This window comes from Prionailurus viverrinus, chromosome F1 (genome assembly GCF_022837055.1).
Source record: "Prionailurus viverrinus isolate Anna chromosome F1, UM_Priviv_1.0, whole genome shotgun sequence".
Lineage (NCBI taxonomy): Eukaryota > Metazoa > Chordata > Mammalia > Carnivora > Felidae > Prionailurus > Prionailurus viverrinus.
This window is the reverse complement of record NC_062577.1, coordinates 11,787,260-11,803,462: the sequence shown is the minus strand read 5'-3', so window position 1 is coordinate 11,803,462 and position 16,203 is coordinate 11,787,260. Positions and strand designations below refer to the sequence as shown.

The 16,203-nt window shown below is 39.2% G+C and overlaps 1 protein-coding gene across 13 annotated transcripts in view; it reads right to left on the bottom strand.

The window, feature by feature from the left end:
* The window catches only part of DNM3 (dynamin 3), a 563,955-nt gene that overhangs the window by 352,295 nt on the left and 195,457 nt on the right, over positions 1-16,203 (bottom strand). For all 13 annotated transcript variants that reach the window (XM_047840082.1, XM_047840084.1, XM_047840089.1 and 10 more), the window contains exons 7-10: positions 12,825-12,967; positions 9,632-9,767; positions 7,268-7,335; positions 3,897-4,035 (exon numbers count right to left, since the gene is read on the bottom strand). In XM_047840082.1, coding sequence (XP_047696038.1) covers positions 3,897-4,035; positions 7,268-7,335; positions 9,632-9,767; positions 12,825-12,967 — 486 coding nt within the window. The remainder of the gene's footprint in view (positions 1-3,896; positions 4,036-7,267; positions 7,336-9,631; positions 9,768-12,824; positions 12,968-16,203) is intronic.

The following is a 16,203-nucleotide window of genomic DNA, read 5'->3' as shown; positions in this document are numbered from 1 at the left end:
TTTCCTTTTTCTGAACAGGGTAAAAAAAAAAAAAAATCAATTAATTGGTATGATGGCAATCCAAGAATGTGGTTTCCCAAGAGGCCAATAAATGGCACAGTTGCTAAACTGTGGTTAAAAAAAACAAGATGTTCCTCTCAGTGCTTCCTGAAAGAAACTCAGGACCCTGCAATGGTGCACTGGAGAATTGGGGGTAAAGAAAAGCAGCTGAGAGCTAATACCCACAAGAAAAATTCTGAAATTGACACGTCTCTGGAGTGAAGCCAAACACTCATAAAGCTCTAATGTTCTTGTCTTGTCCTCCAGTGGCCCAGAGACAACAGTGAGAAAATACACGAGAAGACTGCATTTCCCCAGGTTAGAAGTCTAGCTTTGTGTTTTGTTACTTGAACACACATAAATCCCATGTTTTCCACTGATGTTTATTTATGTGGCTTAAGAAAAAAATTAAGTATTTTACACATAAGACATTCAACATGAGAAACGTTGTAAATGAAAATACTGTTTTAAGAATACATGTGAATATATACATTCACAATACAGCTAGAGTAACTATGCCTTTCAGATGGCCTGGAGAAGTCTTGCTTTACTCCTACTATTCCAGTGAAAGTATTAATAGCTCCCCCTTTCAATCTCAAAAGAGTCCTATGTTGGATGATAAATAATATAATCACATTATCTATGGCTCATATTCAAGGGGGTCAAGTAATAAAGCCAGGTATCCTCAACTTTAATCAAGATTATTTTGCTTGTAAAAGAACTTGAAAGTAGACATAACAAGGGCAAAAGTCAAGAACATCAAAATGAGAAATAAGGAAAAGAAAACCTGCTCAAATTTTATCATTTAAAAAGGAATGACTAGGGGGGCCTGGGTGGCTCAGTTGGTGGCTGAAGTTGGATGACTTCAGCTCAGGTCATGATCTCATGGTTTGTGGGTTCGCACCCCGTGTCAGGTTCTGTGCTGATAGCTCAGAGCCTGGAAGCTGCCTCAGATTCTGTGTCTCCCTCTCCCTTTGTCCCTCCCCTGCTTGTGCTCTCGCTCTCTCTCTCTCTCTCTCTCTCTCTCTCTCAAAAATAAATAAACACAAAAAGTTTTAAAAAATAAAAATAGAAGTCATAACTAAAATATCCTTTCAAAGTACAGATTTCTTTAGCATCAGGATAACTTTAGAATATCTAAAATTTTTTGTAAGTTTATTTATTTGTTTTGAGAAACAGAGTGCACATGTGCAATTGGGAGAGGGGCAGAGACAGAGAGAAAGAGAGAGAGAGAGAGAGAGAGAGAGAGAGAGAGAGAGAGAGAGAGAGAGAAAATCCCAAGCAGGCTCCACAGTGTCAGTGCAGAGCCCAATGCAAGGGCTTGATCTCACGACCATGAGATCATGACCTGAGCCAAAATTAACTTGCTTACTGACTGAGCCACCCAGGTGCCCCTAGAATATCTCAATTCTTAATTTATAAAGTATTTATAGAGTGTCTCTTCTGTAGGGTTAGTCATTATGTTAGATACCAAGAATAAGAAGATAAGACATAGCTCTTTTTTTATTATTTTTTTACATTTATTTAGAGAGAGAGCGAGAGCAGGGGAGGCGCAGAGAGAAAGGGAAGGAGGGAAGGAGGGAGGTGGGGGAGGGGGAGAGAGAGAAAGAGAGAGAGAGAGAGAGAGAGAGAGAGAGAGAGAGAGAGAGAATATGACTATCCCAAGCAGGCTCCACATCAGTGGTGTTGAGTCCTACATGGGGCTTCAACTCAGGAACCATGAGATCATGACCTGAGCTGAAACCAAGAGTTGCACACCTAACCAACTGACCCACCCAGGCACTGACATAGCTCTTTTTTAAAAGGAGTTTAGAACCAACAGGAGGAGATTATAGGTTATTTAGGTTATTTACCCAAACAAATAAATTATAAACAGCTACAATCCCATATCATAAATGCTCTGATAAAAGTAAACATAGGGTGTCAAGTGAAGCACTGAAAAGGGAGCAAGGATGGCGATCAGGGGAGGATTCACAGAGGCCGTACAAGATTTTTTAGGAAAAGGATGATGATTGAGCTGGATCATGAAAAATAAGAGGGGATGGAAGGTGAAGACAAGAGGAAAAGGAGACATTCAAAACAAAGGGAATCACATGTGCAAATGGTAAAGGCATGAACAATCTGTGAAAATGGTGCAAATCACTTAGAATGGCAAAAGCAAGCACAAAGTGACAACGGATATAGCTAAAGAAGGATTCAGAGATCAGATGTGAAACTAAAAACAACCATAAATGATTTGAGCTTTATTCTCAAGATAAAGATAAGGAGCCATTGCATAGTTTTGAGGGAATGGGCAAAATAGATAAATTTTAGAAGGGCTACTTTCACAGCAGTGGGGAGGATGAATTTGATGGAGCCCAGACTGGAGGTGGAAAAACCAGTTAGGAGTCCTCTGGAGTAATTTAGTTTAAAAAATATCTGCGGGGACATAAGTAAGAAGAGTGTAATGGCAGCAGACTGTGGAGTAGATGGTTTCAGTAAAGAGGCTTGAGCTGAAGCTATAGATTTGAGGATCAACATTTTAAGTGGTAGATGAGCTATGGGAGATATGATCTGGCAGGGAGAAAGGACAGTGCAAAGAGAAGAAAGCCAGGAGCAAGCTCTGTGTGACTCTAGTGTTCAGAGGCAGGAAAAGTGGATAAACTCCTGAAGGAGATGGAGGAGGGATCATGAGAAAGATGAAGAGAACCCATGAGAATGGGGTGTCAGCTCCAAAAAGAGGGTAGAATACAGCACCAGGAATGAGTATGCGTTACATCTGGCAATCAGGCTTCTGGTTGATCTTTGCCATAATTACTCAATAGAGTGGTGGCATGGAAGCCACATTTTAGAGGGTTATGGATTAACCGGAGATAAGAAAATAAAGATAGCAAGCATAGACTACTTTTTTCCCCCAAGAAGGTTGGACATGAAGAAAAGGAGAATAAGGTAGTAAAGGTAGTAAATAGGCTTTGTTATTGTTGTTACTACTTTTAACAGTAAAAGATTATTGAAAGATTGTTTTTAATGTGATGCAGAAAGTCATGAAATAGAAGAAATCCAGCACAATTCATCCACGTTCCTCAGTGAGGAGTCCCCTGGCGAAGAGTGTCTCCCTCACCATTCTACATCATAGATTCAATAAATATCACAAGGTAGAGAATATTAGATGCTACTAAAATGGCCATTTATTGATTAGCCACCATTTACTGAGCACTTGCTATGGTTAATCAATGTGCAAAGTGCCCCATGGGTTTGAGGCATCATCTTGTTTATTTCTCATGGAGGTGGTAGTATTATTATCATCACCCTCATCTCACAAATAAATTAACAAGACTATAAGGGATTAAGTATGATACTCAAGGTCACATAGAAAGTAAATAGCAGAGCCAGGATCTGAATCTAGACACCTGGACCTCAGAGCCTGAGGTCTTAACTACTACACCACATTGCTGCTTCCCAGAATGTCCAGGTTCAAGTGGTATTCATTTACAATTTAGAAGAATTTTTTCATTGATATACACAATGTCAATAATTCCCTTCTCTGGCATTATCCCCATCTACACACGGTAAGAAAAATTAGAGCATTCACCTAATTATTCTAAAGTGATGTTTACCTGTTTAAGACAACGAGGAAAAAAATAGCTGACTTAAATATACTCTTCCTGGCTTCGGCAAACCTATCGGACATGGGTGATAGAAGACAATATCTCTGCCAATCAATCATGAAAGCAATTCCCACTCAGTACTTTTCACATTCCTTCCTCTTGGACAAACACAACGAAGTGAGGGTCAGGAAAAGAGAGGCACGTAGCAGGATAGGAAAGATGGGTAAACCAAATAGTTACTTGTTGGAAAGTTAAATAATTCAAACTTACTTTTTTGGTACACTTCTTGACGGTATTGATTAATTCTTGTATTACCAGATCTACACTCTTCAAGGACGGTCCTTTAAGCTTTACAATTTGTTTTTTGACTATTGCTTCAAATGCCATGTCTGGAGTAAACAACCCCGTCCTGAATGTAAGGAATAAAGCAGCACATTAGATTTTTTAAATTGCGTAATATCCAGTCAGTACTTTTTTGAAAAAGGCTTCAATTGGCATGCTACCTAAAGCAAGCATGTAATGCCCAAGTTTGAAAGTTACATAGTGATTTATTCTATAGACAGTATCATTTGTAATAACATTTTCAATACTACAATTCCTTAATAAATCCCAATCTATAGATGACTAGCATTACGTAAAAACAGTTTCCAAAATGTTTTCATGGACTCTAATAATACGACTTCTAACTAACACTTGACTGTAATTTGTCTCATCTCACAGTTTCACAGCAATAAAAAGCACTGCTACAATAAAAATGGTCCTAAATTTACATTTCTATTCCTAAAGTATTCCAAAAGCAACCCTCTCTTGCCCTTCAGAGAGCAGAAAATAATCCTCACTTTGTGAACGCTGAAATGGTAGCGTTCCTGACTATGCAATCTATTCTTCCTAGGAGAGCTGTATTATAGTGAGCTCAGTGGTTCCCAGTCTGAGGTCCTGGGGTGCTAGAGGAAAAGGAAGACAGTTAAGTGGAACTAACTTTGGGACACAGAATGCCTAAATCATGAATTTACAAAAATAACAAATGATAACCAAAATAGCAAGTATCTTTTCACTCAGCTGGAATTAATTCAAATTGGTGTCCTAACAATGCTTTTGTCATGCTCTTCTCACTTCTTCTTTGATTAACTTCTCCTCCTTGACCACTCAGTTCTGTGGTACCTCTTTTGGGAAATTTAACACTTCCCCTTACAGCAGCTTTATACTGCCCCTCCTAACCATTTACTTAGCACCCTATGTTCGCCTCTATTTCTAACTATAGTGATCATATTATACAGTAATTTGAAATCTCTCCACGTTGGACATAGAATAAAATCCACACCGTTTGGTCTAATATTAAACATTTCCCCCGTCTGACCCTGATTTTCCATTGCAGTTATTTGCCTCCACCCTTTCATGCACCCTACGTTCCAGCCAAACCCAACCATTTGCTTTCCACAAACATATTCATACCAACGTTTCCTGTCTTTGCCTTTGTCCATGATGTTCATTTCACCCTCCCCACAATTTCAGCCTGTCCCGAATCCCACCTGTGCTTCAAAGCCCAGATCAAAAGCAACCACTTCCTACAGCTTGCCTTCTCCAGTCCTGCCACTGACAAGGCCTTCCTTCTCTGAACCCCAGCATCCCATTTGGCACTGCAGTGGTCTGAGCACACACAGTCCCATTACTACACGGGTAGGCAGGGCATTAATGCATTTATCTTTGTTTGCCCCACAAGGGCTGTCTTCTTCCCTTGCTCGCCATCGGCATACGGCGCTTGCAGAACAAAGAAGGACCCACAGGTCTGCAGTGGACAAAGATGGCTTCTATTCAAATGTCTAACAGAATCAACTGGAAACAAAACTTGTCAAATGAAGTGTATTTAAGAGGCTAAATAATCATGCTATCAGTGTGTCTTATTCTCAGGACACTGTGTACTTATCATCCTATAGGCAAATTAACTCCAGAATAATAACAATCTCTCCTTTTGGTATGTAAGTAAATCAGAAATTTTCAAAACGGAATTACTGAGCTTTTGCAGTTACATTCAACAGAAATGTATGTGGTAAGGAGTTTGGGGGTTTTTGTTTTATTTATTTTGAGACAGAGCACATGCGTGCACACAGGGGAGGGGAAGAGAGAGACAGACAGACAGACACTGTCCCAAGTGGGCTCCACGCTGAAAGCGCAGAGCCCAACATAGGGCTCAGTCTCACTACCGTGAGATCATGGATGACCTGAGCCGAAATCAAGAGCTGGACACTTAACCGAGCCACCCAGGCGCCCCTGGTAAGGAGTTTTAAAAGCCAAGTAAAAGTACTATGTCTTACTTTTACAGTAAAGTAAGTATAAAAATACTTCATGACCCAAAACATGTGATTTGGTTTCACTGCACCTAGCAGATTGACATTTTCGGATACCAGCTCTGCCCAGCTCAAGAGTAAGACATAGTTTCCATACCAAATGCATCCTAGATTTGAGCGAGAGAATAGAGTGAATAGGGAACTTAGAAATCCTGTTGATAGTAACAGAAAAATACTGGATTTGGTTATAGAATGTTTTCTCCCTTTTATTTTGTGAATGCATATTTACCTATCCTATTTGCAACTTTTAGAGCAGGTGTCTGAATTTTAAAATGATAAATAATTCAAATGTCATAACTCCTTTTACATGTACACTCAGCGTCAAGCTTTGCCCTCTCAGGCTCTGTTCCCAAAATAGTCTCAACTCAACCCTGTGGCAGAAGCTGAGATATAGCTGCCAATAGACAGGGGACACCTGCTTCACAGGAGATAATCTATGAAGTAGGCATCCTAAGTTCAATACCTTAAATTCAGGACACTTACTATATGTGCCATTAAATTTTGTTTAGCCTTCTGTACATGAACTCAAGAAATGTGTGTTTTGAGTTTCTTTAAAGAAACTAAATGAGAATAATCCCGTTGCATACAAGGGAAACTTCCACACAAGGTACAAGCTCTACTCCCAGCCTCAGATCCCACCATGCTCCTGTCTACATCCCTGACTCCAGTCAAAAAGCAGGCCCTCTGCTCTGTAACTCCACACTGCGCTTTACCACCTCTATGCCTCTGTTCACAATACTCCTCCCACTTTCAGTACTTTCTTTAATCCTCCTGCCTCGACAATCTCCATACTCTCAGGTTTTACACACACGCACGTGTAAACACACAGGACACCGTTGCCTGCTGAAATCATTCTTGTTCTCTAAACAGGTAAGGTTCCACTCAAAAGTCACCACTCTTCATTAATCTTTCCCAATCTTACTCTACAGCTCCAGCCGAAATGTATCTGTCCTGTCTCTGTGTACGTAACGATTACTTCTGAGCATGTCAGGCCTCCTTCCCCAACATGCCAGGCTCTGGAGAACAAGATCTTGCTCGTTGGTAAAATCCCTGTGCAGAGCACAATGCTGTGAGTGCAGAAAGCTTTTCTGCTTTTTTAACCGAAAAGTCTTCTTTTGTGAGTATGACAATACAGGAAATTAGCACGAAACTCAAACTAGAGTGTCTTATTTCTTACTCCCACCTCTGTATTCTACTCTGCTCAGATGATGAAAAGCCTACTTCACTAGCCATTTATAAACATTAATTTTCTCTTAGTAGCTTCAACTGAAGACAAGGGAAATGTGAATTACTTGCCTGATACCATGTATGTTTTTGATTGCATAGCTTATTTCTCTTCGTAATTCTTTCTCATTGAACTCCATCTGCAGAAGCAAAATGAGCCACAGTTAAAACACTTAATTCCTTTGAATAATATTGTTGAATATTAAAATATGAGGATAACTTGAATTAGTTATTAATAAATGTATACTATGTCTTTCCTAACCTAAACCCAGATGGTCAAAACATCTGTTTATATAAAGTTCAAGGCAACGTAGAACATTGGAGATTTCTGAGTTTTAGTGCAGTGGATTTTAACTCTCTTATAGATAGGAGTACTATGCATAAAAGATGCCTTCTGCACATAAATCTGGCCATTCATTTGAAATATACAATACTTCATTCTTTTGCTGAATGTAGTAAATGTATTCACAGACAAATGCATAAATAAGTGTCACCTGACATGCAACAGCAGTCCAGCTGTGCTGAGATTAACAATGGCTGTCTTTTCTCCCTGGCCATTTTAACCACCTGCATTCAAGGCCTCTTTACAAGAGGAAATTAATAATATTTTACCAATCCAATGTAGGACAGATTGCTGCATAAAAATTTCCCAGAAGCTTTAGGTACTTTAAATTTACTTGGAATTAGGATCAAAGTGTCATGGAGCTTAGACCTAAAAGGGATATCAGAGCACATTTGGTTCAGCCTTTTACTTCTCAGATTTGGCTTCTCCAGCCTGTCTATCCATTTCCCCCCTCACACTTTATACCACAGAACGATAAATTGCTTTAGTTCCCTACCCACACCCTGTGGCCCACAGCTCAGCCTTTACCGTTCCTCCCTTCTGTCTGGAACAATTCCAGCCCCGAACCTTCTCCTGCTTCGCTAGTTGCTCATCCTTCTAAACTCAGCTCAAAAGCCAGGCTCCGTCATGCACTCACACAGGGATTCAGGTCCGTAGGCTGTGTTTCCATAGCACCTTATACTGAAGTTTATCACTTCACTTAGCACATTTTAACGAAACTATTTACCCATTTCCCTCCCACACCAAGATATAAGCACCCTCCTCTGTATGTGAAGCAAGGAGCATAGTCTCTAAAACTATTCAGCTGCCTATTGGGCAATCCAAACTAAACATATCCAAAATAAAATTCTTGGTTCATACCTCTACACAAACTCAGCTTTTATTCAGTTTCCCTCATCAGATGGGCACTAACATTTGCTGTTGTGCAAGCCAAAACCTTAGGGGTCATCCTGAATCTTCTTTCTTGCATCCCCCATATCAGTCCAAGCCCTACTGACCCTACCACCAAAATCACAAATCCATCCACTTCTCTCTACCCTCTCTTCTGAAGCATTTTGACTATGAAGCTAAGAAGATTAAGTTTCAGGGCTTGTCTTTTGCATAAGCACCTTCCAAGACCCTGTGCCTGTGTATTTATAATTTTGTATTCTTCTTCTTCAACATCCCCCCCCCCAAAAAAAAAACTGTATAAACGTTAGGCCCCACAGAAAGTGGATTCCTCCCGCTCTGGCTGTACTGGTGAACTTACCTTACTTGTCTCCCTGAATCAACTCTTGCCCCTTTACAATCCAGCCTGCAAAGCATTCCTTTCAAAATCATCAACCAAATAGGGTCCACCTTTTCTTAAAACTCTCCCCTAATTTCTCACTGTTAAATGTAAATGCCTCACTGCAACCTGGAAGGCCCTATGTAAACTGGGAGCTTCCTTCCTCTAAATCCATGGCATACCGGCTCCCCTTCCTCAGCTCTGCCCGAGCTTCATCTATTCCTTACCCACTGTACAAATGCTTGCTTTAGGGCCTTATCCTCGGCTGCTTGCCTTGAATGACCCTCTTCCCCGAGATCCTTACAGCTGACCTCTTCATGCCATTCCGATCATGCTTTCAGTGTCCCCTACTCAGAGAGACCTTGCCTGAAACATCCCATCAAAAGGGGCTCACTCAACCCCTCTCTCTAACATTATGTTACATAATAACACTTGATGTTTTCTTACCTTGCCTATCTGTAAAAATTTTCTGCCACTCCCCACCAGACAGTGCCTCTGTCTTGATCACTGGCATCGAGAATTTTGGCACAGAATAGGTGCTCAAGAAATATTTTTAAATTAATTAGACAACAAATAAATATCATAGGAACTCAGTTAGTACTTGTTGAAATACGTTGAAATGTTGCTAGATCCCATTAAATACAATCAGAACCATCAGTAAGAAAATACTTCTCTCCTAAATTTCATCACCTGAGTATGGAGATTTTTGTTCAGAAAACTCTCTTAGTCCCATATCACTCACATAACATTTTACGAATAGTTATATAGAATAGAACATGGAAACGAAATGAAGTGAAAGGGAAAAAAAATAATATTTGGTACAAACCTTTACTATCTCAAAAGGAAAGCGTTCATGGAAAATACGGTTAATTTTAGCCCCTCCTGAGAGCTCCAGCGTATCTACTTGATCCCCTGACCCTTCAATTCTCTTCTCGAAGTCCACAGCAAATTGCTGAACCATCCTATAATTGTAAAAGAGAAATAAATTCAAGTTAAAGTTATAAGGCTTTGCATTTCTCATTCCAATTTGCTGTGGTTATCCCTTAGAGTCCTTTTCCTAGTGTTCTTAGTGGCACCTACTGGCAGAATGATCCCTGCACTCAAAAATGTAACTATATGAAATACATGCTATCAAAATTTATTTGAGGTGTATAATTAAAATATATATCTTAAATATCTATGTCATTAGATGCATTCTGTCCAATTAGCTGAAATCATAAAATGGTATTTAAAAATACTTAAATAAGTATACTTAAAATACTTAAAAATACTTAAAGTAAGAATTTAAGTTAAACAATGAAACTGCATAGAAGAATCAAAATGAATCACACTCATCTAATGTCCTAACTGCTCCAGCTGAGCCCCCTCATTACCCTGTGAGCTACTCTCTTCCCCGCCCCCAGGATCACAGACCTCTCGAAGCCAGAACAATGCAAATTTGTGACCACCATCCCCTCCACAACTAGCTCTAGCCTTGTTTTTCAAGGATTCCCCACATTTTAATAATAAAAGTAAAACTCCTGAAGTCATCACCCAAGATTCTCCGTGGTCTGGCCCTGGAGCTCCAGCTCTCACTACTAGTCCGCATTCACCTCTAAGCCAATCATAAAGAAGCAATTGGCAGCTCCCTACATGCACCACGTCTCTGTGCTTCTACACCTGTTTTCCTTTCTGCTCAGAATACCATTTTCTCTGCCGCTTGCTTCCTTGCCTGGCTTATTTTTCTGTCCCTCAAGACTCAGGTCAAGCATCAGTGTTTAGGAAAACTTCCATGACCCTCTCCACCACCCCTCCTCACTGCCATCAGACGAAGGGCCTCTCCTCTGTTTCTTCAGCTTATTTTCAGCATAGTGCTTAGCAGAGAACATCACCACTGTTCACTTATCAGTCTCTCTCCTAAGGGCAAGGACCATGCATTTCATTTATCTCTCCCTTCTCAATATGAGAGGTACTCAATAACTTCAATGAAGGAATGAATTAAGGTGGTTGGTAAAAAACAAAGAAATATAAGGAGAAAATAACCACTTATATTTGTGATTACTAAATTTAGAAACTAATTTTGATATACTAGTACTACTTCCAAATTTAAAATTTCATAGGAAAAAATTCAAACCATCTAAAACTCGTACTTTTTATTCTCTTTTAACGAAATCCTGGATAAATTAAAATTGCAAATTATTCAGGCCACAAAATTCAGAATATAATTTGATGTAGCTATGTTTACACATATGCCAACATTGCCAATGTTAAGCTAATTTTTAACCACCTGAGAAGGTATAGACATGACACATGCACTGAAACCCTGGGAAATTTTAGAAAATTTACCTCCGGCCACTCCTTTCCTCATACCCTACACTCCAGCCCCCTGGCCCACTACAACAAACCATACCCGAGTTCGCACTATTTTCTGGTCCTCCTCTTCCATCTGACAAACTCTTCCCATACATCAGTGTCTCATTAAATATCTTGTTCTCCGTGAACTCACAACCTTCCTCACCTGTAACTGCTTCCTCAGCTGGGCTCCCTTAACATTTTGTACTTACCAGAAATACGGCATTTATCAGATTTTAACACAGTTGCTTATAGATCTGTTTCCCTCTTTCTATTGTAGCCTCTTCTTGAGGTCAAAAGTCTTTTCAGTAGGTATCAGAGAACCAGACACCAAGTGAAACACAAAGAGATGAGAGGAAAGCAAGAAGAGAGGTAGGCAGAAAGGGGAGAATGAAAGGAGAAAGGGAGAGGGGAAGGAACTGATTAGCTCCCTACAAGGGAAGAATCTAGATATAGAAAAGTCTGTAATCTGAGTCCAATGGAGTCAGAGGCAAGACCAGCATTTGTAAGGAGAATAGTTTCAGGTGGATGTTAAGATAATGACCTACGGCTTACACAGAAATAGCTTTCTTTTCTCTGTAACTTGAAGAGTTTTTATAGGAGCTTAACCAAAGCCAGGAATAAAAAAAAAAAAAAAAAAACTAGGAAAGAGTTGAATCCACTCTTTCCTCTGTATGATCCTATAATATTTTTAAATAGGGAAACATAGAATGTTGCATTAAAATCTTACTTAAATAACTTGAGCATTTAGAAATATCTCTACAAAGACAGGAATTATGTCATGAATTTTAAACATCAAATGAAGGGGGGGTGTATCTTGATCAAGCCTGCACAGGAAGAAGGGGGCCATAAGAGGTGGCAAGCATTATCTTTGTAAATGGACTTAGGATGTTCTAGAATATCAGCTGGGCAGGAAGTCTTCTGGTCAAGAGGAACCTGACCTAAGTTGCAGCACAGTAATAAAAAGGCAGGTGAGGCTAGGAAGGGCCAAAAAAGAGAATAAAGATAAAAGGCACAGGAGCTGGCAATTCTCTAACAACTCTGCTGCACCACCTGAGACCTCTCAGGGATAAACCTAGTAATCCAAGGGTAAGATGGAAAGACCATGAAGGAGTAAAAAGATACTTGGCAGTTTTCACATTTGTATTTTTAAACAGCTACATTAAAATCATAACCGAAAAGGAAAAAGAAATCTAAATGTGCCCTTATTGTCCATACTTTATTATTAAAGCCTTGGTTCTCATTCCACTGAAAAATGCACACGGATAAATCACGTGAAATGACTAAAATAATAAAAAGATAATAAGTACGAGTGACATCAATAGAAACAGTTGTACAATACAAATGACATTTTCAACAGGACCTTTGTCCACTTCTAAGGGCTAAGAGGAAAAACGCTGCTGAGTTATCATTATTGGTTTTACTCATTTTTGGAATCCAGTTATAAAAGTACAATGAAATTGGACATGGGGATGAATAATTGGTAAATTTATAGTAAGAGAGGAAGATCCACAATTATTCTTCAAGACCACATAAAGACCTAAGGCCCATTGTCTAACATGCACCAAGTGTCATATACTTGCTTCTTCTGTTACACCTAGAAAATAGCATGACAGACAGACTGAGGCAAGAGCAAACTGAAGAAATTAGTTTCAAATGCTGAACAAGGGAAGGGAAAGGTGACTCACTGCAACAACGCTTTGGTCTTCCTGGTGGGGTCTTCGGGCTTGAAGTTTTTATGGGCTTCCACTTCATGTTCAATGGAGAGCAACTGTCCCTGTAGTTTGTTCCTGAAGTTCGGCAGGGTATCTCGAATGTGGTTGGTAAGTTGCTAAATAAAACAAAACAAAATCGTACAGATATAACAGATTAAAGATTAACTCATGAGATAAAAACTGACCTTTACTGTTTCCCTAATCATTCAAAACTTAGAAATCAATTACATATATACACTTGAGACTAACTCTGTAGGTAAATAATGAGAAGAAGCTCCAGTTCTCTCCTCCATGGCCTTAAGGACATGCTCAAAATGCCTTCAGTTGGAGTCACTCACTTGGGCTACCTCTTTATGCCTGGAAACACCCTTGTTAAAATGCACACAATGTTAATAATGAGGCTGCCTAATAACATTTTTGCATGAATTAATATATCAGATGGAACCTTAAGTTAGAATTTAGTTAGAAATGAAGGAATTGGGGACTTCTAGGTGCTGCTGGATGTTTTCAGGACCATACTGGTGGAACTCATAGGTACCTGTCAGTTGTTAACTTCTAAACTCTGCAGCTCAGACAGTGTTTCCTCTTGCCCTACCTCTAGCGCCAGTGCAGTGGTGGGTGTTCAGGGGCTTCTGCCTTTAGCGGTTTTCATATTAAAGCTCCATGACTAGCAAAGGAAAGCTCTCTCTGCTGCTGCTGCTATCTCTACCTACCTGCTTTGGCCCCTCTGTCTCCCTCTCTTTCTGCCTTGCCTCTCTCTCTTTTTCTCTCAAAAAAAAAAACCATTAAAAAAAGTAAGGGGAATAAATATTCCCAGACTGACTGAAGAAACCATCTTAATCATTTTTTATGTTTATCTGAGGTTACTATACTTATTTAATTGTTGATAGTTCGTAACTATATTATACCTTTGCGCACAGTATGATGTATGTTATTACCCAGCATATGCTATTTTTATAGCTCTGAAGCAGAATGTAGAGGACTGCATTCCCAGTAGCAACATCACAAACCCCCAAGTCTAAGAGTAACAGTAACCACGAGAAACCAGTAGCCACCTGTCTGCCATGTGAGTGGTAAATGATAAAAACACATGGTTTCCACTTTTTGCTTCTTAGATATCTCAATAGCAAAGCAACACTGTGGACCACTCTTAGATTCCTAAAAAACTTCTTTCCTTGGCTTTTGTGGCCCTAGATCCTAACATTTATGGATGTACCTTCTCCATCTCCATTGCCAAGTCATCTCCCTCCACCAGACCTGTAAATACCAACATTCCTCAAATCTGATTCCTAATCTTCTTTGTTCACACTCTGTTCTTTCCTAAAGGAATCTTATTCCACCCATAGCTTTAATAAATATCCAAACACCTGTGACTACCAAGGTGTTATCTACAGACCAGACTTTTTATTTTTGCTATAGGCATATGTATTAGACCATGGACTTTACTTCTCTTAGATGTGTCAATGACACCTCAACCCCAGCATGTCTGAAATCAAGCACCTAATCTTCCTTTCAGAGCTCTCCATCTTGGAGACATCATAACAACCTGGGAACTTGGAGGTTATCTTTGACTTCATCTCTCTATCACTCACCAAAGCTAATCTACCACCAAGTTCTTGATTTTCCTAAACATTTCTCAATTCTGTTTTTTTCATCTTCACTGGCCCTAACCAAGACCAAGCTACTATCATTTCTCATTTTGACTCCTAACTTCTCATGTCTAGTCTTGATCTTCCTACCTGCAACTTCCATGATCATTGTTAATCCACAAATACAACTGTGTAATTTGCCTATTCAGATGTCTTAAATGACTCCCTACTGCTCTTAGGATAAGAACAAAAATCTTTAACTTGCCTACAAACATTACAGGATCCAGCCTCTGCCTACTTCTCCAAATTCATCTCTTATAACTCACTCCCTCATTCTCTGCCCTCCAGCCATAATGACATTGAATTCCTCAAAAGTGTCATGTTCTGTTCCAGTTTTTCACCATAGAAACTGTTCCCCAGGGCCCAAGGTACTGGTGCACACAGTGAATCAGCCATAAAAGTATCCTATTTTCAAACAGTTTGAAGATCCCTGAAGCAGTAAAAAAGAAGGTGATTGATTATCCAAGAAATGAGAGATCTTCAGTACAAAATTCATTCAGTTTTCAGTCATCCAGAATCCAATTATGTCATAATTTAGGGGTCATTTGTAAAACAAAATGGCCAATTATATTCTTTCTATTTTTCTAGTATTCACAACCTAATTTATTTCCAACCTTATCTTCCTAATCATCCTAATGATTTTTCTCTAAGATTTTTTTCAGTTTATTTGTGTTTTTCATAGATAAATCCAGGCATGAAAGTAATAATCTAAAGAGAGTTTTACCAATACTAAATATATTTGTGGACTATTAGGGTTTTTGCATGACAAACTAATGTTCTTTCTCTAAAATGCATTCATTCATATTTGTTAAATGACACAAGCACAGCACCACCTCATGGCTTCTAAATACTCATCTGCTAGGAATTTATCCAAGGGATACAGGAGCACTGATGCATAGGGCCACGTGTACCCCAATGTTCATAGCAGCACTCTCAACAATAGCCAAATTATGGAAAGAGCCTAAATGTCCATCAACTGATGAATGGATAAAGAAATTGTGGTTTATATACACAATGGAATATTACGTGGCAATGAGAAAAAATGAAATATGGCCTTTCGTAGCAACGTGGATGGAACTGGAGAGTGTGATGCTAAGTGAAATAAGCCATACAGAGAAAGACAGATACCATATGGTTTCACTCTTATGTGGATCCTGAGAAACTTCACAGGAACCCATGGGGGAGGGGAAGGAAAAAAAAAAAAAAGAGGTTAGAATGGGAGAGAGCCAAAGCATAAGAGACTTAAAAACTGAGAACAAACTGAGGGTTGATGGGGGGTGGGAGGGAGGAGAGGGTGGGTGATGGGTATTGAGGAGGGCACCTTTTGGGATGAGCACTGGGTGTTGTATGGAAACCAATTTGTCAATAAATTTCATAAAAAAAAAAATAAATAAATAAATAAATAAATACTCATCTACCCATAAGTAAAAAGCACAAATTTTACATTAGTCTATGTTATGTCACAAAAAATAGAAGTATACCACTGCCTGTTTTTTTTTTCTTCCTAAAACTTGTTCAATTGTTTTGCCTAAATGGTTCAGGTCCAATGTCACAAGTAGCCTGCTATTGTGTTAGTCTCTACTGACACCTTCTAGGAGCAAACAATCAGAACATGCAATAATGACTTGATTAATTGACTGTTAAAACTCATAAATAAAAGTTAAAGCATATCTTATAATTCTGTTGGTCAGAACAGCTGCTCA